Source organism: Dreissena polymorpha, chromosome 13, assembly GCF_020536995.1.
Source record: "Dreissena polymorpha isolate Duluth1 chromosome 13, UMN_Dpol_1.0, whole genome shotgun sequence".
NCBI classification, from domain to species: domain Eukaryota; kingdom Metazoa; phylum Mollusca; class Bivalvia; order Myida; family Dreissenidae; genus Dreissena; species Dreissena polymorpha.
The window spans coordinates 17,371,537-17,386,694 of NC_068367.1; the positions used below are offsets into that span (position 1 = coordinate 17,371,537).

General features: G+C 35.7%; 1 protein-coding gene across 3 annotated transcripts in view; it reads left to right on the plus strand.

Moving 5' to 3' along the window:
- Positions 1-3,597: 3,597 nt before the first annotated feature.
- LOC127855406 (deleted in azoospermia protein 2-like) overlaps positions 3,598-15,158 on the plus strand; it is a 28,857-nt gene continuing 17,296 nt past the window's right edge. Inside the window, exons 1-7 of one of the 3 annotated variants that reach the window (XM_052390942.1) lie at positions 3,598-3,763; positions 6,093-6,209; positions 7,496-7,587; positions 9,485-9,554; positions 9,807-9,866; positions 11,673-11,694; positions 14,536-14,651. In XM_052390942.1, coding sequence (XP_052246902.1) covers positions 3,755-3,763; positions 6,093-6,209; positions 7,496-7,587; positions 9,485-9,554; positions 9,807-9,866; positions 11,673-11,694; positions 14,536-14,651 — 486 coding nt within the window. In that variant the 5' untranslated portion in view covers positions 3,598-3,754. The other 2 variants (XM_052390943.1, XM_052390941.1) reach the window with 2 other exon arrangements.

A 15,158-nucleotide genomic window follows, 5' to 3' on the forward strand; every position in this document is an offset into this window, starting at 1 on the left:
AGCAGTCATTTGTGTCGTGATTATTCAAGCCACACACATTGCAATATGCTTTTGGTGGCATTCGTCGTCCCTGAAGAGAGTCAAATCGTCGTTGATCAGTTGCCATGCTGTTTCCGGCAACTTGACCTGGTGCATGATCTCTGTATCCGGTTTGCGTCTGAAAACTGCTTCTTCCGTCACGTGAATAGCCATTCATTGAGCCTCGTCCAGATGCGTATTTTTGTATCCATAACTTCCGGTTTGCAACTGATAGTTACGTGAATCGCCGTTTCTCGGACTGCCTCGGTCAGGAGCATAACTTACGTATCCATTACTTCCGGATTGAGTGGAGTGAGGGGTTACGCTACGATTAGCTTGTCGATCTTGTTGCACGCACGTCTTCTGTTTAATGATGTTCACGGCTTTGTTTATGTTAGCCACTAGCGTACTGCAGCCTCTAGCGTGCAGATGTATCCCATCTCTGCCATACAAATGTTGAGCCATGTTACTATTTCCATAAATAAATGATGTATACACTTCAATAGATTGAGCATCTATTTTTTCGCATATTTGTTTAATTATGTTATTCAGCGGAACTACATCTGCATCTCGTCTTGGGGCAATAGTGCACAAGTATACAGTGCAGTTATGTCCATTAAATTCATGTAGCAGTTGCTTTATCTCTCGGTATGCTTTTTTTGCGTCGCCTCCTTCCGCCATGTCATTCCCACCAATATATATAATCACATTTTTGTATTTTGTAATGTCCCATGAATCCAGTGTCAAACGAATGTCTTTAATTTTCGGTCCTGGTAGAGTTTTAATGTGTGTATTTTTATTCACTCCATTCATTACATTGGCTGATTTGAGCATAATAATCCGGAACATTGGAAACATCACCGCGTTTTGTGGTTTAGGAGGTAACACTTATCAGGGTAGGGAAATGCGGACTACTTTCTGCATACTAATATTGACCCAGTTACAATGACCGGTACTCATAACCAGGAAATTCCATCCTCAACTTTCAAGGTCAGTGCTGGGTACAAAAATCATCAATGGAAGACGGAATGTACTATTTATAAACACCTAATGTTTATAACCCAGTATTGTTTCAAGATATCAAATAACACGAAATTTATGGAAATAAATGAATTTAAACCTGTCGGTAAATGCCATTTGCCATGCGTTGTAAGACAAACCTACCGAAATAGTAAAGTGCCCATGAGAGAAAGAAAATTGTTTAATTATCTAGCCCCACGTGTGTAACGTACGCAGTGAGTCTGTATGACAATATTTCCTGCAAGCCAGAATAGGCTACCGACATTTGCCAGACTGCGATAAATGACACCATGTGACTCCATTTTTGTATCGGAAAGTATCATGGTTTGATAAACCAATTTTCGCAAAATACGGATGCAACGGCGTTATTTTAAAGGGATCTTTTCACGCTTTGGTAAATTGACAAAATTGAAAAAGTTGTTTCAGATTCGCAAATTTTCGTTTTAGTTATGATATTTGTGAGGAAACAGTAATACTGAACATTTACCATGGTCTAATATAGCCATTATATGCATCTTTTGACGATTTTAAAACCTAAAAATTATAAAGCGTTGCAACGCGAAACGATTGAATAATTTGGAGAGTTCTGTTTTTGTCGTTAAATTTTTTGAAACTACGAAGATTGCTTATATAAGGTATAAAATACGTGCAATATGTGTACTCGGCGAAATAGCTCAGTAGGCTAAAGCGTTTTTACTTCAGGACTCTGGCAGGACTCCAGGGGTCACTGGTTCGAAACCTGGTCCGGGCTATGTTCTTTTCCTTTTTTAAATTTTATTCTTGATTTTTTACTGGCGCTTTTACGATCCAATGTTTACATTTATCGATATAAAGCATTTAATGAATAAGTTAAAAAATGCCAAAATCTGTGAAAAGGCCCCTTTAATATGTGGAAAGAAAACTACGTCTTAATCAATTATCAAATGTTTCGATGAAGAGGAAATCAGACACGTGAGGATACATATGATATGTGATCACACGTAGTAAAATTTGTATTCTATAACACTAAATTATGTGGTTCAATATGCGTGCACTTCATGACGATAACATTAATGCGGTGAAGATGCGACTTTTATACGGAATCCGGATAGTGCCATCTATAATCTCGCCCTTCTTTCATCAAGGACGTAAAAAGGACACACGAAGCGATACACGATATTTTGTGCGACAGTCGCGGCGACGCACGATTTTTTGCGCGATTCACGACGCGACGCGCGAGAATGTACCACGAAATTCGCCCTTGGCTAGGTAGCCCAAAGGCGATATATCGTGTTAAATATATCTTGCGTCGCCGCAACTGTCGCGCAAAATATCGTGCGTCGCCGCGACTGTCGTGCAAAATATCGTGCGTCACCGCGAATGTCGCGCAAATTATCGTGTATCGCTTCGTGAGTCGTGTCTCGCGTTCAAAGGGCGACGCACGGAACACGAAGCGACGCACGATTTTTTGCGCGACAGTCGCGGCGACGCACGATATTTTATTATTATATTTCAAATATCGCAGTAACAATATCGCCTATCGACTGTCGCGTTTAAAATAAAGAATGTGACAGTCGCCCTTTTAAATGCGATATCTCGCCCTTTGAACACGACCGTCGCACTTTTCGAACGCGACCGTCGCCCTTTATGAACGCTACCGTCGCCCTTGTATAGCGCTAATACAAGAGGAGAGAATTTTAGCTATCTCCATTTGAGAACAGATAGCCGAATGTGCTAGACTTTTATTGCATGGGTCAGTGCATAGGGGCTCGATGGCAATGTTTTGTTTAGTTACCCGTTGTTTATTATAATTCATACACATATTAAATCAATAAAAATCTTCTAACAAAACTATATTTTTTTAAGAAGACGTTTTGTCGGAAGATTTTAATTGATTTAGTATGTGTATGAATTATAATAATCAACTGTATGAATTATAATAATCAACGGGTAACTAAAAATAATAAAGATAATAAATAAATAAAAAAATTGCCATCGAGCGCCCATGGGTCAGTCGTTCGAGTCCAGTTGTAGATAACTTTTTTCTTTCTTTAAATTTATTCTTTTTACTGCAGCTATTAAGTTCCAATGTTGACATTTATCTATATAAAGTCATTCAATGACAAACTTAAATACATGACAAAATCTGCGAAAAGGTCCTTGAAGAAGACCGTCAAGTTAAGTATTCAGTGACGTCATAGAAATAACTCAAACGAGTTTTATTTTGACATGTCAGAGTCTGACAGAGATATTTACTTATTTTCGAACTTTGTCAAGCTTTACCTCAATTTAAATAAAAATACAACATTGATTGTGGCAATCATTAAATACAAGATGTTGTGTCGAAACAAATTACTTGCGTCTCAAAGCTATGTCATAAATAGAACGTTGACATTTAATTTAGATATACCCACCGCTCGCGACATACCAGTTATGTGGCGCGAAAAACCGGATCAAAATGCAATTCGGACGATTACATTTTTATAGGGTTGCGGGTGTACCTATATTATTTCGTTTGTCAAATAAATATATGATGTGGGTGTTGTCCTTATTAACATGATTTCAACTAATTGTGTTTGAACATTTTGCTTACCTGGCTTATAAGATATGTTAAATATTATGAAGTATTTACGAATATATTCGATATGAACTACCCACCTCTGCATTGGAGCGCTCTATACCTGGCAGAAATATCGTACACACTTTCAGAGTATAAGCATACAGTTCCACAGGAAAAATGGAAATGGTGAGTGATTGTAGTGTTATACATATTGTTTGATTAGTGTGCGATCTGTGTTCAGGAGAAGATCGGTGTGTATGGTTATATGAACGAAACCGGTCGGCAAAGTTCTACATGAAAGTGGACTCTGTCGAACTTATTCTGTTTAATCACAAATGGATTATTACAATTTAAATGTTAGTTATATATTCATATCTTTTCTTTATACACGTGTATGATTTGTGTGCATAACATCAATTATATGGATATCACTGAATTGCAGTCATGTCAATTGATCTCGTTTAGAAATACAACTGAAATAAAAGAATAAAAGCTACACAAAAATCCAATATTCAAACAGCATAAGACTTTCAATTTGTAATTTTAGCTAGAAAATCACATGTGCCATGAAATGTTTTGTACTTATGTTTATAGACCACGATATTGATAAAACTGTAAACAAATTAAAAAAAACTTAGTTGCTGCAATGCCAACAGTAATAGAATTGAAATTTGTTATAAGATTAAGAATAAAATTTGTATACACACATTCTTATTTTTCTGTATGATATGTTATGATATGTTGGATTTTATGATATGCAGACTAGTATGCTAGTACACTGTAGTTTACGCAGACATTGTCAAGGTCTGGCAAATTGTCATAGAAATTACAGAAGCCCTTCCAGTGGTAAATATTCATGAATATGCACATCAGTTTTTCAGAAAAATCCTTCCAAGTTCTACTGGCACTGAATGTTAATTTTCCATTTTGTTAATATGAAATTTTTAAAATCAGGGTTATCATTTGAGTATGTTTCTGTTGTTCATCTGCGCAGCCCTGCTGTCATCGCTTGTCTGTGGACTGTTGCCTTTTATGTCTTATTCTATCGTCTGTTTATAGTTCTTAACAGAGATCGGTTTAAATTGACCTGACGTCCTGTATAATTTCTAAAACTGGCAATCCACGACGTGTCCAGTAAAAAAATTGTTTATAAATGTCATTAATGATAGTTAGATCAAAAGGAAAACAAAACTGCATATTTGCCATAAAAATTGACATGATTTCATGGTTTTAGGCATATAAGATGGTATATAATTATATGACTTGTTACCAACCAATAAAGCACTCTTTGCTTTAAATTGGATTTTACTGACATGACATGGGCTTTTCTAGTTTTTTTGTTTGAATATAGAGATTTCTTCACTTGCTTTAGTTTGATAACATGTACAAATTTTGATATTATTGGACTGGTTTACCTTTTAACTTGTGAAAATGAGATAACACTTATAAGGCTTGAAAAAAATAATTCCATTTATTCGGTTCAACAAGAAAAGGACTTAGTAAAATCATGTGAGGTGCTGTAAAATTTAAAATTCCCAGTTTTATACCAATAAGAATAGCTAGCAATTCATAAGAAAAGATGCCAAAGGTCTTAACTGATTTACCATTTCCACAGAGTTATGCTCATGCACTATAATTAAAGGTAGACATCCCATGTTAGTTGGACAGTGAGCCTTAGAATTATAAATTATAGGTCGCAGTGTGGTGTAAAGGATATGGTGTCCGCCTAGCGACCAGGAGGTCACGGGTTCGATCCCCACCGTGGGAGCGTTGTTTAGATCTCCCTGTTTAGTGTAAGACACCCAAGTACTGGTTTTAGGCTATTACTTTCTATGCAATCGAGCTAAAAATAAATAGGTTTAAACTAATTATAAACAGGCTTGTGATTTTTCCCCCTTTCAGCAGAGCTGATTTCTTCTTTCTATATTCCTTCCCCCCCCCCCCCCCCCCCTCGGTGGTATATTGTTTTTGGTCTGTGTGTCTGTCAAAAAACTTAAACTTTGGTCATAACTTTTGCAATATTGAAGATAGCAACTTGATTTGGCATGCATGTGTATCTCATGGAGCTGCACATTTTGAGTGGTGAAAGGTCAAAGGTAAAATATGGCTTCAAAGCGGCGCAGTTGGGGGCATTGTGTTTCTGACGAAACACATCTCTCGCTCAATATCAAACTTGTTTTACAAATAGTTGTTTGCTGGATCTATATTATATACAAATGTCCAGTGTAACTGAACCCTGTGAGTTGGGTAGGGGATTTTCCTTTTCTGAGTAGGTTCTTACTCACAATCCTGATCAATTAAAGATAGACTGTTGTCCTAAAGAATTTAAAATAAATGCTTTAAAACTATTAATGCAAAATAGGTATACAAACCATAATGTCTCATATATGTCAAGTCATGTGCCTGAGATGTTTGAGCTTAGTTTGGCGAGCAAGAAATGATTCTAGAGTGCCAATCATAATTAAATTAATGTATATTATATAATACAAACATATTGTGTTCTGCACATTCGCAGACGTCGTCAACTGATGTCAGTCCAACCACAACCCCATGCGGGACCCCTTTGAGTGGAGCCCCAAAGTATGGAACTGTTATACCTAACAGAATATTTGTTGGTGGAATAGCAGCTAACGTAAGTGTTATGTTTGTGTTAAACTTACTATATTCAGCTAACAGGGCTTAGGTCATAAAAAAAATAGGTTCGTTTCGGGTCACCTGACCTTGTCTCCTGAATCGGCGCCAACCTTCAACATTTTATTGGGGTCGCCAATTTTTTTTTTTTTTTTCATTTTTGTTCATATAAGATGTAATATAAAGCAAACAAAGCATATATATACATGTATTTCTTATTAAAAGCTTTAGTAGCCTTCTATGATAGTACCCCCCCTAAAAAAAAAAAAAAAATCCCTACCTACCCACCCTGTTTTTATGCCACCGGTAGGGTGGCATATAGCAGTATAACTGTCCGTCAGTATGTCAGGCTGTCCCTCCGTCCGAAAACTTTAATGGCCATAGCTTTTTCAATATTGAAGATAACAACTTGATATTTGGCATGCATGTGCATCTCACGGAGCTGCACATTTTAAGTGGTGAAAGGTGAAGGTCAAGGTCATCCTTCAAGGTCAAATGTCTAATATATGGCGTCTGTCCGTCCGTCTACTCTAAAAACTTTAACATGCGGGCCATAACTTTTTCACTATTGAAGATAGCAACTTGATATTCTATGTGTATCTCATGGAGCTGAACAGTTTGAGTGGTTAAAGGTCAAATGTCAAATATATGGGGGCTGTCCGTCCGAAAACTTTAACATTGGCCATTACTTTTTCAATATTGAAGATGGCAACTTGATATTTGGCATGCATGTGTATCTCATGAAGCTGCACATTTTGAGTGGTGGAAGTTCAAGGTCAAGGTCAATGGTCCAAAAAAAAATAATTCAATATGGTGCAATAGGGGGCATTGTGTTTCTGACGAACACATCTCTTGTTTTTTCCAAGGAGACCCCAAACAGACCTATTATTTGTTTGGCCTTTCTCTGCCAGTCACCAAATTAGTCAATGTCTAGAAATAAGAAAATATGGCTACACAAAATTCCATTTGGCTACAAGGTTTTCTACATTATCACCCATAAATTATCCAAAATAATATTTTTCCCCAATGGGTGCTAAAAATTCCCAATGAAAGTTAAAAAATATATCAATATTGTGTTTAACTACCATCCATTATAAGTTCAACCTTAGTAAATTTAGTAAATATTGAACTGAAAACACTTGTATTATTTTTTTAACAAAACAACAACACTTGATATCCCGATTTTAGTCAAAACGCCCCTAATTCAAAGGGACCCTGCCCCATTCCCAAAATGTTGAAAAAAACACTGTTTTGCACAAATAAAATGACATGATCTTGTTTTTGCAGACTACCGAGCAAGAGTTGAAGCAGTTTTTCTCTGCTTATGGAGCTGTAAAAGATTCCAAAATAATTGCAGATCGAGCAGGTGTTTCAAAGGGGTAAATTTTGTTGTCCACTGCAAAGTTATTCTCCAATGCAGGACTTTCAGCATTCCTACTCAACTTTACAGAGCATTTGATCTGAATTTATGCTTCTGAATCGTCTATTAGGCTTATGTACAAGCCACATTGAAAGTTTTTATCATCTGGCAAAGGTGGAGAAATATAGACTTTGCATTGTCTGTTAGTCCATCCATCTGTCTGTATGTCACAAGCAAATTGTATGTGGTGGGAGATATCAATTAAAAAAATTGCTAGTTCTTGTTTACATCTACAGTAAAATGCAAAAACCAATTGGTTAATGAATTAATTTTTTTTAAGGCTTAATCTTTCGAGTCTTGACAATCAAATTGAGGCGGTACCTCTGAATACACTCACTGTTAGGAGGTCTTATAATAATTAAGGTTTAAAGCTGTAATTTGTTGAGATTTGACTGCATACATGTCTTGGTTAAAGGTGTTTTTGCATCCAAAACAGGGGTGGCGAAATCAAATGTCCGAGTTGCCCGAGTCGTACATTTGCTTGTCTGGGCAACTGATTTTTTTCAACTCAGTTGTCCGTGGACAACAAGTTTTTTAAAAGTCGGGTCAAGGTATACAAACAAATACATTGTATTAAAGCCGTAATTAAGTTTTACAAAACCGGATGTTGACATGCGATTACATTGTCACTTTGTCAGTGCTATTTGCGGAGCAATCAAGCTAAAATACGGGAACACTCCTGCGCAGTGATCCCCCTTATTCTTTAAGAGACCAGGAGCATTCCGCATTTTAAACATTAGGCCCAACTGTTAGACAGACTTGTTTCTTTATTTTTACAATCAGACGGAAATAAAAAGTATCAAAGTAAGATAATCAAAACACGGTCTACCTTGTTATTTTAGACGACTTTAATGGTAAAAATGGAACATTTAGATTTTTTAAATCTACAACAACGGAGCAGAAACCTGAAGCTTTGAGCAGTCCACCTCCCAAAAAAACTAAGAACGATTATGATAAAAAATATGATCTAAGTAAACGCACCTGAACTTTTCAAGAAACTTGGCTCACAGATTTTCAATGGTTACCAATTGATGATAATCAAATTGCTACCAGTCGCGGCGCATAGCCTCAGTCTGATGAGGTCGACATATTGGGCTAGTTTAATTTGTTAAGATTACGATGAACCTATGTTCAACACATGTTTTAATAACAATGGCTTTGCAAGATTAAAAGTTTTAGAAAGTCTTTATATTGTTTATAATATACTGCTACAATGAATGTACTATTGAAATACAACTATAAACAAAACTAGCAAATCATACTCATTTTGGTATATTCCACATTGTTTTACATTAATCAATAAATGCGTTTATAATTTATATAAACATAAAAGGACAAGTGTAGTTCAGCAACGGACAAGTTAAATTTCCTAAATGGTTGTCCGTGGACAAGTATAGTTTTTTAAGATTTCGCCACCCCTGCAAAAGGGAAGTGTTCTCATATTTATGAAACATTACATAGAAACTGAGTATCAATACATATGTAAATTTTATCAAACCATGAATGCTAAACATGCTTATTTTGTGCATAAAAGTAGAACTTTTAAGCTTGATAGTTGCAATATTTATGACAACGCAAAACATTCCACCATTGACTTGGATGTTTGGCGGTAACCGGTAGGTCTTGTTAACAATGGATCTTATTGTGAACCAGAGCCCTGCCAGTAGTGCTGAATCTGTAAGTTGGGAATAGAAATGTTAACTTAATCTTTTATTGTGAAGCACCTTGGGCCTTGCACTAATTGGGGGCTTGTGACCCTAACCAAAATTGTTTGTTTTGAAGTGGTGATTACATATTTATACACCCTACTGGTTTATCTATATAATGTTTAATCTAAATTATTGCCTTATTTTCAGTTATGGGTTTATAACATTTGAAAATCAAGAAGATGCCGACCGTATTATCAAGAAGGAGGTGAGTGTAGAAGTGAGTGTCATTTTCTGTCTTTTTTAATCCTTATAAATAAGAGTACTAAATGTATGCTGTACAATAAAATGCCTGTTCTTATTCTTAAATTTAACTTTGAAAGATGTCTAAATTAATGTAAGCTTATAACTAGCTGTGTTATTTTGCATCAAATGCTAATATCAATTGTTGTGATTATTTAACTGTTTAATATAAGCATATTCAGCATGTGGTATATACAGATTTATTTTCCGTGAGCCTCTTTAATTCCAGTCAGACAACTTAGTATTCCGTGACAGAAAGTTGAACATTGGACCAGCTATTCGAAAGCAGGTACAGTGTTTAACTAACATAGCACAAGGAAAAAATGTACATGATTTCCTAGCCCAGTATGGTTTGTGTGGTTTTAAAATGTTAATTGTAAAGATTTTCTCAAGGATTGATCACACACTTGTTCTTGAATGTGGGACATTACATGTACAATTTGTTTTGTTTGAATAAAATGTAGGTAACTGTTTATACTAAATATTTCTGCAATGTTTTAATGCTCATTCAGCAAGCTTACTTGGGATATGCATTGAGATATTTGTCATTATATTCTTTTTTTAAAGTGATAAAGCCTAAATTACAATAAAGTTTGTTTGGCTTTTACAGACTGACCCACTTTTTACCCCTGACCCAAAAAAAATTATTGCCATTTCTGAAAACGTATTTTTTTCTGTTTTTTTCGCCTATCATAAAAGAGCCGACTGCAATATTCATTTGTGCGTGTATTATCCAGGGATAAATCTACATGTGTGTCCCGTGTCTATGACGCACAAATATCGAAATAGATGCATCATTTTGAAATATGTGTGTCCACTCGGACGCATTGCTGAACTGTATCCGTTAACGCGAATCACGATAAGCACGAACCATCTTGTGTACGAGTCAAAAGTGTAGCAATGAACGCTGAGTTTAACCGAATGAGGCTTGAAGACTCCAGCAAGTCTTTTGATTGGCTCTAGTCGAGCCGCTGATGAATAATACGAACCATAAGAATCGACCTTTTAAATAGAATGTGTTATGATATTTTCTCAAGTCCCAGGATGAAAACCTGCTTTAACTTTGTGTAACTTGGTCATAAATAATACAGAAAAAATGCCTCGGAAATAAGGTGTTGAAACTTAATCCAAAACAAACAAATCGAAACTTTAATAATGGTAGGTCAACGGCTCGCAATTCGGACGTAAACAATAATATTATCAAGCTCGCAATTTGGATGTTAACAATAATATTATCATCGATTTGAATCAAGTTGAAATGTTATAACAGGTTAAACTTGGTTCAGGTTAATTTTGATATATGAAGAAAAAAGAAGAAAACAAGTGGTTTTCTCATGATTTTCTACACGTTTTGTAAAGTATATTATCCCATGTTTAGGTTGTTGAATGAAAACATGTTAGCAACCACATTTCTTGTATGTATTTATTTTGGAAGTCATGTTTAAGTTGTAATGCATGAAGAATCAAAGAGCAAGCTTTAAGACAGTTAATTTAAAAAAAGGCATCATATAATTGGTTATAAGAGGGAACTTAAAGCTTGTTCTTTTTGTTTAATCTAATAACTTTCTTTTCGTTCATGTTTGCATTTACATTTCAATGCAAGGATTTGGGTGCAAACCAATGAGACTGGGAGTTGAGGGTTGTGTGAAATCCTTATTAAAATATTTGCTGATTTTGAAGGAAGTTTGATTTTCAGCAGATGCCAGGGATTCTGAAAATTTCTTTAGTTCCCAGGACCATTTTTGAGATTGGTGTAAATTTGAGAACATTTTAGAGGGGGTGGGGGTGGAGTGTCAGTTTAAAATGATTCAAATAGTCAGCTAATTTGCCTGGCAATAGCTAAAATGTACTTAAACCTTTTTGGATATTCTTTAAAAATAAATGATTTTTGGTTATGTGTCTTATTATTCTGCTGGAAGCAAACAGATGTAACGCCCCCAAGAGATTGGTACAGTGATCAAGTTCATATGTGGACTAAAGGTGTATCTTAAAGATCATCAAGACTTAACTTTCCCATATGTTTGGCCTTAATAGTATGTTGATCTGCATGGTATTTATTGTTGCCTAACACTTGTTCTTCCCATTTCATTTACAGCAAGTTTTGCCAAGGGCTTTCGGTAAGCTTACATTTTTAATTATGATGTGACAATATTACATTTCTATAATACTAACTACAGAAGTGCATGATTTAAACTAAGTTGCAAAGTAAATGTTGTATGGTCTTCAGGAAATAACAGAAATTGTATACATGTATAGATGTTTGTGTAATGTGATTTGTTAATAATTATAAGTACATGGGTGAAAGTTTTCAGTATTAATACTGATTTCAGTATTTTGCATAATATTTGTCCTTAATAAACTATAGTAAAAACTGTTATATCATCATTATTTGACCAGATTTCAGTATTTTTAAAAGTCTGCACTTTCACCCATGTAAGTATACCAACTTATTCTGTAATAGGGATGGCATGCAGGGTTGTCATTATTAACCGATTGCCGATCGAATTCATTGGTTAAAATTGCCAGAAATCGGTTGTTTTTCCCGAATCTTTAAAATTGCGATGGGAAGTTAAGATCACGCAAACCGACAATAACTGACGAGGAATAACCGTGGTATAGTAGAGCGACGCCCGGTCATTCAGTCAGTCTGTTAACTCCGTCTAAGAGCTACTGTTTTCAATGAATTTCTCAGCGAGTTGCCAATATTGATTTTTCCAGCTGTCAATCAAATTCTTCTTGGTAAGTACGTCCACCAATCAGCGCTCAGGCAGCCGAATACACGCCGACCCCACGTGAAACTGTATCAAATAGCTGTACATTTCACAGATTATTACTGACCGCATCTCAACGAATGTAGCACTGTAGAGCGTAATTAACTATTTTTTTTAGTTAGAGAAAAGGTTTCTACATATTAAAAAATGCTCTTTGATTTTCTACCAAAATAAAAGATATTAGTGAACAGGGCCGTCATTCTGTCAAATCCACGGCCGAAATTCGGCCGCATTCCCCCCCCCCCCCCCCCCCCCCCCCTCTATAGATAGATGTCTCATGATTACTATATCTCAATTCTATTTTAATTTAATCTTATCAAACATACTTAATTATGAAATAAGCAATGAATATAGTGCAAACATGTACAAATGTAATAATTAGAGAGTAAGTTAAAAATCCCCCAAAAAGGGAAACGCCGCGAAAATTCCCCCTGCTATTCCCCTAAAATGGATTGAGGGCCCTGGTGACCTCTGCGCTACGAAGTTGTTATTCAGCATCTAAATATTTAAGTCCACGCTTTCCCAGAGGAAGAATGACGTGATGTTATACATGAAGTCTAATTTTGGCATGATTTTCATCTGTACATAAAAATCACGAGAAATGTGTGTCTGTTGCTAGAATTTTTAAATTTTCCGTGAATAATGAAATCTGAAAATGATTTCGGATAACACATTTAATTATACGCATTTGACAATACTTCGATTAAATAATGCATTTTGTTATACAAATGGTTATAACACATAATGTAATAAGTAGGTAAATAACCTGTTTTGAGATTACCAAACTATGCATACATATGCAATTACTAAATATAAACGGTTCTCAATGCTCTCAAATTGCGTCGTGTGATTCGCGCATGTTCAATGGGAATTCCCCAATCCCACAATTCAATTTGTATATGCACTTGCGATAAATGGCGGACGACATGCATCGTCAATTTTGGCCGCAATTTGGTTTCGAAAAAAAAGAAATCGTAATAATACTGGATTATCCGGTATTGGATAGAATTGGAACTGGCAAAGATCTATCAATATAATATGTTTTTACAATGTACAGTAAACTAAAAATGTGAAAATCTTAAAATTTTCTATTCTTTTTATAACTTATTTTAACTTTTTATGCTAGAATAGCAGTATTTTGTCCCTTAAATGTCTAGAACTTGTTTTCGGTCAGGGGGCTTTGCCCTCGACCCCCCTACCAGGGCCTTGCCCTGGACCTACAAGGGGACCAAGGCCGCCTTGACCCCCAGCCAAATCGGTTACTATTCCAAAATAATCCATTGTTTACAATCATAATGACAACCCTGGGATGAGGTATTTTAACAAATGCCTTTTAAAAACAAAATTGTCTAGATGCCATGCAAACCAAAGAGGCAAGATGTGAAATAATTAGGGTTCACTCTATGAAAGCTTTACGTTTCTGTATAGTCACACTATCAAAATTGTTTGTTTTATGGACTTGGAATCTTTATGCTAGAGGCATATCAGGATTGACTCGTTAAAAATATTACACAAGTTTTATTGACCTTTGCTTAATGTAACTAACCTACTCTGGGTAATGGGCATTTATGCGGTTTTCTATAATTTGATTGTGCTCATTTGACTCTTTTCAACTTGGGACAATGTAAAATGCATATAAACTTGGCTGTCAGAGAAAAAAATATTGAAATGGATGTATATAATTTAATACTTTAATGAACATTTTGTTTGATGTAATTGCACGATATAAAATGCCATGTCAGTGTGTTGATGCAAGACATTTCTGTTCAGAAACAACTTGTCCTTAAGGACTGGGAGCGGAAGTTACAATTTCTAAAACAATAATGTTGATAATTAGTCTGGTATCTGTTGGAAGTAAATATATATATTTATTCAGCATGTGTTTGTTTTAGATGATAATACTGGAGATTTTTTTTTTATTGAAGTGTTTTAGCTTGATACTATACTTTCCACAATTAGCATGATGTAGAGATCAGCGTTATATAGAGTTTGAAGTGGCAATATAACCTATTTTCAAATTTGTAACTTGGTAGTTTATGTTTTGAAATAAAAATAAAAACAAGATTTAAAGACTGGACAGACAAGTTTTGCAGATACTGAAAAGAGATAAGACCATTGAACCATTTATATCTTTAGTATATAGGTATACTTTCTTCTCAGCAGTGAATATGCCGTGTTTGTTCACAGAGTCGCCCGTGTCCCCGGGAGCTGTTATGTTTTCCAATGGAGTTCCATACACCTACCAAAATGGGATGGCTGTCTTTGCATCACCAGAAACTGGTTATGCCGTACCTCAAGCACAGGTTGGTAAATTGAACATTTAGTATGTGAAATTCCACTGGCCCTAGTGCTAAGACTGTAGAATGGCAGCAGAAGGTGCATGAAAAAAGTAGAATACTGGCCCTCGTGTTCAGTAAAAGCTAAGTCAAGTACCAATTGATTGTTAATTGTCCAGTAAATTAGATTTCTAGGAAGTAATAGGTACAAGATGACAAAACACCATGTGGTTAGTAATTGTTTCGAAACTGACTGATGCGTAGCAAAATATGCATTGGTATCCCCCGCCATAGGCGGAGGGATATTGTTTTGGCGTTGTCCGTCCTTCGTCTGTCTGTCCGGAGCAATATCTTGGAAGTGCTTTGGCGGATTTCATTGAAACTTGGTTTGAGTATATATACGGATAATAGGATGATGCATGCCAAATGGCATTGTACACCATTTGATAATAACAGAGTTATGGCCCTTTGTATCTTGAAAAAATGCTTTTTGTTTGTCCAGAGTCATATCTTGGAAGTGCTTTGGCGGATTTC